Below are 9794 nucleotides of genomic sequence, written 5' to 3' on the forward strand. Positions count from 1 at the left end.
AAGGGCTGGGGATGTGGCTCAGTGGTTAAGTGCCCCTGGGATCAATCTCAAGTACCCCCCAAAAAGAAAAGTTAGCTAAAAAAAAAAAAGAAAGAAAAAAAAAGGTGGGGAGGCTGGGGTTGAGGCTCAGTGGTAGAGTGCTCACCTACCATGCATGAGACACTGGGTTCAATTCTCAGCACCACGTAAAAATAAAATGAAGATATTGTGTCCACCTAAAACTAAAAATAAATATTTTTAAAAAGGAATATAGAGTTACACCAAATTGAGACAAAAAAGATCTTGAGAGAAAAAAGATCTTGGAATTCATAAGCACTTGATTTTAACATCTGAAATTTGGACCCAGGCTATAGATTGCACTGCATTATAGATAAGAATCTATTTTTTGGTACCTGGGATTGAACCGAGGAACACTTCTTAAACCACTGAGCCACATCCCCAGCCCTTTTTTTTATATTTTATTTTGTGACAGGGTCTTATTACGTTGCTTAGAGCCTCACTAAGTTACTGCTCCTGGATTTAAACTTGCAATCCTCCTGCTTCAGCCCCCCAAATTTCTAGGATTATAGGCGTGCACCACCCTAACCAGCCATTTAGCTAACCTGTTAAACTGCAGCTGTGGATATTATTTTTTTAATATTTATTATTTTTTAGTTGTAGTTGGACACAATACCTTTATTTCACTTATTTATTTTTATGTGGTGCTGAGGATCGAACCCAGGGTCCCGCACGTGTGAGGCGAGCGCTCTACCACTGAGCTACAACCCCAGCCCATGTGGATATTTTTATGCAGCTGTTGCCTCTTTCTTTCCTCTTTTTCTAAAGAGAAAACTGTATGTAAATAAGTCATTTATAAAGTCTTTAGTTTAAAGCTGAGTAGGTATAGATAAGATCTATTTTCTAGAACTCCAAAGAGGTAATGTATATAGTTTGTTAGAGATGGAACTGAGTTTGAATGGCTTTTTTTTTTTCTTTTTGGTACCAGGGATTGAACCCATGGGTGCTTAACCACTGAGCCACATCTCCAGCCCTTTTTTATTTTTTATTATTTTTTTTTTTATTTTGCGACAGGGTCTTTGTGAGTTGCTTAGGGCCTTGCTGATTGCTGAGGCTGGCTTTGAACTTGTGATCCTCCTGCCTCAGACTCTAGAGCCAGCCAGTGGGATTACAAGTGTGTAGCACCGTGTTTGACTCTTGGCTGGCTCTTGACATTGTAGGAAGCTCTTTATTCTTTCTCTTGTGGAATAACAGAGAGACATCAAAAGAATCCTACTATTCCAAGCCCCATTATTATGCTTGGTCCAGGCCACCTCATTTCTAACAATAGAAGGGTCACAGTCTTGAGTCTATGGTAACTAGGTCTTTAAAGACTTTAATTGTATTGATAGTAAGAATAAAGAGAGTTGACTCATTCGTTTTCCCAAAAGGGTCTTGCAATTCACTTTATTAGGTCTGTTTCTTTCCACTGAATTGAGGCAGACCCTGAAACCATAGTTTCCCTATAAGGGAAAGAATCAGGAAAGAGAAGGGTTTAGTCAATGTTTCTAATCCCCCAGTCAAAGGCAATCATCCAGCAATATCCTTGGGCCAGTTTTTTTTTTTTTCAGGGGGCAGGAGGTAGGGTGTACCAGGGATTGAACCCAGGGGCACTTTACTACTGAGCTTCATGCCAAGCCCTTTTTATTTTTTATGTTGAGACAGGGTCTTGCTAAATTGCCAAAGCTGGTTTTGAACTTGCAATCTTCCTGCCTCAGTCTCCTGAGTCGCTGGGATTACAGGCCTGTGCCATTATGCCCAGCTCACCAGTATTCTTAAAAATGATCTAAATTCCAATTTTGGTTTTACCCCTAATTGCTTGGAAAAAATACCATGTATTTTATTACCTCAGTTTCCCTTTTCTTAATTGAAATGAGCATTTGGGGGATTTAGTTAAAGAATCACAGTGTACACATTTTATCATTAATGAACCACCCAACTAGAAATCCATATATTTACAAGTCATGGTAATTTCAATAATAATAGTGATGAATCAAGCAGGTCCATTCTTGTGGTACGAGGACATATGATTCAGACATGAGCCAAAAGTATATGGAGCCTTTCCTTAGTCATACCCCTTTTTCCTTTTTGTCATTTATTCCTCACTCCAGGGGCCATGATCTCAAATTAATGACATTAAACCTTGAAAAGCTAAAAACTGTCAAATAACATTCATCTTTGATTATAATTAATAACAGACCTAAGCCAGCTAACACGACAAAATGGGGGAAAAGGGCAAGTGATTTGATCCACTTTAGGTCACTTATGCCAATTAGGTGAAAGAAAAAAATAGTTGGGCAAATATACTGTATAATATACTTATATAAAGTTCAAAAATAGGTAAAACTAACTTATGTCAGGATAGTAATTACCCTTGGGAGAGAAGTAACTGGAATCGTCCGTGAGGGAGCATAGCTAGGGTGCTACTCAATGCTTGCTCTCTTTTTTTTTTTAATGGTACTGGGGATTGAACCCAGGGATTTTTACCATTGAAGTACATCCCCATTCCTTTTTATTTTTGAGACAGGTTCTTACTAAGATGCTCAGGGTCTGGCTAAGTTACTGAGACTGGCCTACAATTTGTGATCCTCTTGACTCAGCCTCCTGAATTTCTGGGATTATAGGCATGTGCCATGGCGCCAGGCTCAGTACTATTTCTTGTCATTGATGTCTGGTTACATGGGAGTATCCTGAAAATTCCTTGCGCATGTCTTGGTATAAATGTTATACTTCAATAAAATTTACAGGGGAAAAACAGTTTGAGAGCAGAAGAGGGCACTCACAAAAATATATTTTGGCTAAAAATCTCAGCCTGGTTGCTATCTCGGACCATAAAGCCGACATAAGTGCTGCGAAATTTACTGACTCATGTATGATTTTCCTGAATTTCTGTTAAAAAAGCCACCTGTGACATATATTGTTGTTTAAATGTAATAAAAAGCTCATACCTGTTCCATTGCCAAATATCCCAAATATCCATATGAATGATAAACACGTTTAGAGCAATTTTACTTTCCATTGTCATTTAGTGCCCACCTTAAGAGAAAGCTGAAAAGCTTGGTCCTACTAACCATAGGGGATCCTTCCTACATTACATCTTAGGATAGAAAAGTCTGGTTTCGGGTTGGGGTTGTGGCTCAGTGGTAGAGTGCTTGCCTAGCACATGTGAGGCCCTGGATTCGATCCTCAGCACCACATAAAAATGAAGTAAAGATACTGTGTTCACCTACAACTATACACACACACACACACACACACACACACACACACACATACACATATATATTAAAAAAAGAAAAGTCTGGCTTCTACTGTCAAAGGTCGCTGTGAAACAAACTAAACTGTTGGCCAGGCTACGCATCTACAAGCTCTCCGACATAAACTCCATTGTGTAGATTAACTTGTGATGGCTAGCTGTGATAACTAAGTACAATCACTTCCTATCTCAGGGTCTCAGTTTCCTCTCTAAGGAAATAAACATTTGGTACCACTTCAGAGAGCAGACTAAGCACCAGTGAATGACTACCTTATTATATTAAACATTAAATATGATTAATGTTCATTAAATATGAACATTAGATAAGCTGCCTGAACATTTTGGGTATGAATCCCCAGGGTTCACAAATGGGAGGACAGATAACTAAATAACTAAATCAACCAAATCAACAAACCTCTACTATGAGGAGATCCAAAAAATCTAAGATGTGTCCCATTATCCTCAGGGCCAAAATTTTTTGGTTTCATTTTGACAGAATTTTGGTATTTTCTTACCATTCCACATTTGGCTCCCTGTGCTGACAGGATAAAATCACTGCTACAAAAAGCTGAATATCAAACTTAATTCAAATTAACCATTCATGTGTTAATCACTGCACAGGAAACTGCCTAGCAGCACCTGTAAGTACTGTCTTCCAATTCAAGTAAACTAATGAAGGCATTTAGTTAAAGGAGTAGCAAATCATGTTGGAGTCACGTAGGATTTAGAGTACTCTATAATACTTGCTTATTCTGGAGAAGGTATGAGACAACACATGCCAAATGGGCTATTCAGAGATGCATCTGCAAGTTCTACATGGGATCCACTGTGCATTACCCAGCAGCAAGTAGATTTTTTAGTACTAGTTGGTCATATAATTTTGTTTACCAGGGCACACAAAAATAACATCTTTTTCTTCTAAATGCTTGATTTCAGTCCCTTAAACAGACCATTCAATTAGTTAGAAATCCACTGCATAAAATAGAATAAATTATCATCATCACCTCATGCGAGCCTTCCTTCCTTCCTTCCTTCCTTCCTTCCTTCCTTCCTTCCTTCCTTTCTTTCTCTTTCTCTCTTTCTTTCTTCTTTCCTGAGAATCAAACCCAGGGCCTCATGCATGCTGGGCAAGGGCCCTATCACTGAGTTACATCACTAGCCCTCTCTCAGCATTTCTTGAACATCTACTACAGCAAACACTGTATAAGATACTTTCTTTTTAAAAATATTTTTAGATGTATAGACCTTTATTTTATACATTTACTTATATATGGTGCTGAAAATCGAACCCAGTGCCTCACACATACTAGGCAAGCGCTCTACCATTGAGCCACAGCCTCAGCCCCTGAATAAAATACTTTCATAAGCAATCTCTGTTCATATTTACAACCTTCTGAGGTATTTATTATTATACCCATTTTATAAATAAGGAAACTTAAACACCAAAATGCCAGGACACAAACCCAAGCCTGTATGAATCCAAAGCCTGCATTCTTGGGCTGGGAATGTAGCTTAGTGGTAGAGTATTTGCCTATCATGTGTAAGGCCTTAGGTGTGATCTCCAGTACTTAAAACAACAACAACCACACACACACATACACACACAAAAAAAACAAAACAAAAAAACAAAACTGTACTTTTTCCTCTAATCTTTTCTGGCCTCTCCAGTCAAGACAGGGGGAAAAGGGTCATAATCATTTGTCTATTCTGTTTTTAGCAGTGATTCTCCATGGAGGAAATAACACCTAAGCATAACACTAATGGTTTTAGAACAAGAAAAAAATTGGCAGAGAAGTAAAAACAAAACATCTAAATTTGAAAAATTGGTTCTAAAGTAAAAATAAAACAAAATCCAAAAATATAGATTGAGGAGTTGAACTGGTACAAAAAAAAAAGGGAGGCAGAACATACCAGTTATTTTCAAGAATCAGTTGTAGGTTCTGGCATCCAAAAAAAAAATTCAATAATTTTAAATGCCAATGACCCCTCCACTGGGAGTATTGGCTCGTGAACTTGGTTTCTAATCTCTGCTCCAACAACACCTTACCCTATGACCTTGGATAAGTCATTAAACTTGCTGTGCTTCAGTTTATCCATCAGTAAAATAAGAATAGCTAATAAAATGAATCTATCTCACAGAGCTGTTTTAAAAAACAAATCATCTTAAAAGCAATAATAGCTACAACAGCATTTTAAGATCTTATGAGAAATGCCACTGCATTCAATACATGACTAAACCCATCAATGCAGAGGAATCACTCATAAATGGAAAACAGAAAATTCCAGATAATCATCCAATCTGATCTAGGCTTGGGGTTCTTAGGGACTATTGACCTCTTCTAAAAAACAATAAATAGCTCCTGAACTGCATAATCAAGAAAAAACCAAAGAAATCTGAGGGGGGGTGACCAATTAAGATCTTTTTTTTTTTTTTGGTGTGTGTCTGTGTGTGTGTATGTTCGTGTGTGTGTAGTGCTAGTGATTGAACCCAGGGCTTTGTGCATGTGAGGCAAGCACTCTACCAACTGAGCTATATCCCCAGCCCTACAATGATTCTCTTATTCATCATCCATTATATGTGTGTATGTGTATATATACACATATATATACATATACAAAAAATATGTATGTATATATACACACACATATGTGTATATATATACATACAAAAAACTGTACTTTTGTGTGTGTGTATATATACACATACACACACACTTCTATATATATATATATACACATATACATATACACATATATATGTGTATATGTGTGTATGTATATCTACACAAAAACACACATTGAGTGCCTTCTTTGTACTAGAACTAAATCTCCCCCTTTTCCTATGGGCTTAAGAATAAAGCTGGGCCAAGCCTAGGCACTATGCAGTGGGTCTATCCCAGAGAGCCATCTCTATCCTTATGCTCAGTACAGGAGAGGACCCTGAAAAAGGGCAGTCTCAAAATCCTCTTCAAAGCTTCATACCACAGTGACATCTACCTCCCAGTTAGATGTAGTCTTTCCATTCCTTCCAGATGCTCATGAGCACAGAAGCATAGATGTGAATATACACACACACACACACACACACACACACACACATACACACACACAGTGGTTTCCACTCTACTATTTTAGATTATAATTATTTAAATATGTTCCCACATATGACATGAAATCTTCATGTTTGTTTCTTCTTTCTTTCATTAGGTTGCAATAGACAGTTCTACTCCCTAGGAACAAGCCTACTGTAAACCCATGTGTGGCTGGTCCTCCTCATGAGCTCCTGCCAAGCTGGTAGGAAGCTTCCCGGTGACTCCATCTTAGTTGGATTGTCTGCAGAGCCTAAAACTGTACTTAGGGCACAGCTTTGGGGGCCTTTAAAGCAGCTGAGCAAGGTATGGAGATCAGGATTTATACTGAGGAAGGGTACAATTTCCCTAAGACAGGGAAAGCCTTAAAATACTATAGTGCACACACACAAATACATAAATATATGAACATATGAAGAGTAAAGCAAGAACACATTCATTTCTTTATAACATTAAACTACTATAACCAAGACAAAAATATAGTGACATTTCCCCTGCACCCTCTCCATCTGCCCCAATCTTTTCAAACCCTTTGGTGGCTTCTGTTACCTCCCCCCCCCCCCCACCAGACTGCCTTAGATACTCATTTTGACCTGATTTCAATTCCATCTGGTCAAACATGCTGGGAGGAGGGGAAGGGGGAAAGGAGAAGGATATTAGGATTTGCCACTGGGGCTAGACCTAAGCCCCGAGTTCCAGCCACCCTTCCCCACCCCAGGTTGATCCTGTGGTTAAGAAGAAATGGAAAGCTCTAGCTCAAACCCTGAGACAGAAACCAGAGCTGCCTGCAAACATTTTGTGAGCATGTATAATTTGCCAGTGTCCATCCATTTGCAGCTCACGTTGAGAGGCCCTGGAAAGCTCTGCACTGGGCTCCAGAAGAGTGATTAATTCATCTCAATGTGTGAAGCTATTTCTCTCAGCATCAGCCCTAACAGGGAGTCCCTCTTGCCTCTTTTCTGTCTCCCTTCTCTTCCTCCCCTAAGCTCATTTCCTTCTTGACCTTGAGAGCCCCGTAATGTGCTCCCTCCCATTACTGGAAGTGTGGCAAAGGCTTGGAGAAGCAGGTTCCCTTCATCTGGGGCGGGGAAACGAAGAGGTACAGTGACAGGGGGAGAGGCAACCGACCGAAAGTGCTGGAAACATTCTTGCTACCTCCTAGTACTCCACAACATAAAAGCAAGTCCTCATCACACCCAACTGAGGAAAGCAGCCCAGCCCCCAGGTTGCAGAGATGTTTTGGCCAGTCACCTTCGGTGATTCCAACTCTGCAGAGGGGAAAACCTGCAGAGGGCCTGGCCCCAGGCATCCATTGGAGGCAAGGTGGGATTATGGACTGTTTTGCAGGAGAGAAAAGGCAGACTTTGTAGATTAGCCTACATTAAAAAACAAAATAAAATATCTAGCTCTCTCTTAGGAGAAGGGCAGAAGCAGGAGCTCAATGACCTTTATTTGGGCCAAGACTGCTTTGTCTTAAGGATCCAGATACGTGCAGGGGAGCTAGAGGAATACTATCAGCTCTGCGCCTGGGGTGAAGAATACCTACCTAGCCAGCCCCTACAAATTGCTCCTTTTAGTAACCCATTCTTCCCAGCTCTCCCCCTCTTCCTTCTTTGTTCCTCCCTAAAATAAATAAACTCTCCGGCTTCTTAAACTCTTAGCTCGGAGGTTAGGAATCAGACTTGCAGACTGGTGCCCTGGACTTTGGGTGTGTGCTGGAAAGAGGGAAGGACTCCTGCCAATGACAGGTGTTACACCGGGCTCAGCCTTCTGGGTTACTTGGGGTTGGGAGGTACTCGCTGGTCAGCCCCTCCCCCAACTGATATTCAGTGGTTCCAAAACAGTCGCTCCCAGTATAGCCCACAAATGAAATCGCTCTTGTCCAACTGCTCCTCCCGAGCTGCAAAGTTGTTGGGGAGAAAGGAAGATCCAGGGTGGGGGTAGAGGTTAAGGGGATGGGTAGAGACGGAGAAAGAAGGGGAGAGGTACCAGAAATCCCACGGGGGTGCGCTCCTGATCGCCCGTTTGCCTCACTTACCATCTCACTGTAGGCATCCTTGCTGAGCCTGGGGGTCAACTTGATAGTCCCCATGAAAACAAAGAAGAGTCCCAGGGCCACTGAGAGGGCCACGATAGTTACGGTTCTGGGGGATGCCATAAGGTCACCAAAGCAGGTCCCAACTAATTCTTCTGCTTTGCGCACCCGTCAGTCTAAGGCGCAGGCAGTTAGCACAGGGAGAGCTAGAGGGACGCTGCGGAGGCAGCAGGCAGCCAGAATGACAAAGAGAGAGGAGGGAGCTCGAGAGAAAAATTGAGAGATCGAGATTCAACCACTCTCACTACAACAATCGCTGGGTCCTAATGCCCTACGCTTGCACCTCACAGGCCAAAAAGACAGTCTGGAAATTAAAGGAAGCCCTAAACTGAGGCGGGGAGTTCAAGTTTTTAATGGAGAGAAAGTAGCTTTATGCCTCAAGTTCTGTCACTGAACATCCCCTGGAATGAAGAATTAAGGAAGACTTCCTACCAGGCCACTTTTCCTTTCCCCTCCCACCATTGTCCTTTAGTTATTCACCCCCTTTTTCTACCTTTGACTTTCTCTTCTTTTCCCTTAGTCAAAACGTTAGTCCTCAAAGAGTCACTGGTGTCTGAAGTGGGTAACACTGGACAATAAAAGTGCAAAGTTGTCAGGCTTGACTGCAGCTAAGTGAAGGCTTTATCTCTTCCTCAAAATCCTTTAATGATTCCCATTGCTCAACGATCAACTCCAGTTTTTAATTGGATATTCAAAACACTCCACATTTTGACCCCTGTCACTTTGAAGATTTATCTTTCAATAGCTCCCAACTGCCATGTGCCACCCCACATCTCTCTATTCATGGTCCCATACTACTTGCCCCTTCCCACCACTCCTCCCTTTGATCACTCCCCTTCCTCATCATTCTTCATTCACATTCCACATTTTCTTAAGTGTCACCTCCTCCATTAAGCCTTCCATGATCCACTCAGATGGATATGATTTCTTCCCCTTTCAATTTTCTATTACAAAACAAAACTGTATTTATTGACTGTTCAGTACGTGTGAGGCACTATCCTTTACTTGTATTGATTCATTTAACCTTTACAGTAACATTGTGAGCTAGGTATATATGAGTTCTGGTTTTATGGATAGAGGCATTGAGCACCAGGGAAGTTAGGTAACTTGCCCAAGAATATATAGCTAGTAAGTGTGGAGCCAGGATTCAAACCTAGTCAGTCATTTCTAGAGTCCAGGCTCTTACCCATTGCTCTGAGGCTTCTCCTATAATATTTTGCACCATTAGTATGGCATTTACAATTTACCTGATATTGCTTAGCACTGTAGTCTCTCTCTCTCTCTCTCTCTCTCTCTCTCTCTCTCTCTCTCTCTCTCT

At 40.9% G+C, this 9794-nt stretch overlaps 1 protein-coding gene across 1 annotated transcript in view; it reads right to left on the minus strand.

Annotated features, from left to right (window-relative positions):
- Tmem35a (transmembrane protein 35A) overlaps positions 1 to 8809 on the minus strand; it is a 19032-nt gene extending 10223 nt beyond the window's left edge. Inside the window, exon 1 of the mRNA XM_015502275.2 lies at positions 8420 to 8809. Within this exon, the coding sequence (XP_015357761.1) occupies positions 8420 to 8539 (120 nt within the window). The 5' untranslated portion in view covers positions 8540 to 8809. The remainder of the gene's footprint in view (positions 1 to 8419) is intronic.
- Positions 8810 to 9794: the final 985 nt, after the last annotated feature.

The sequence above is a fragment of the Marmota marmota genome, unplaced genomic scaffold (assembly GCF_001458135.2).
Source record: "Marmota marmota marmota unplaced genomic scaffold, marMar, whole genome shotgun sequence".
Lineage (NCBI taxonomy): Eukaryota > Metazoa > Chordata > Mammalia > Rodentia > Sciuridae > Marmota > Marmota marmota.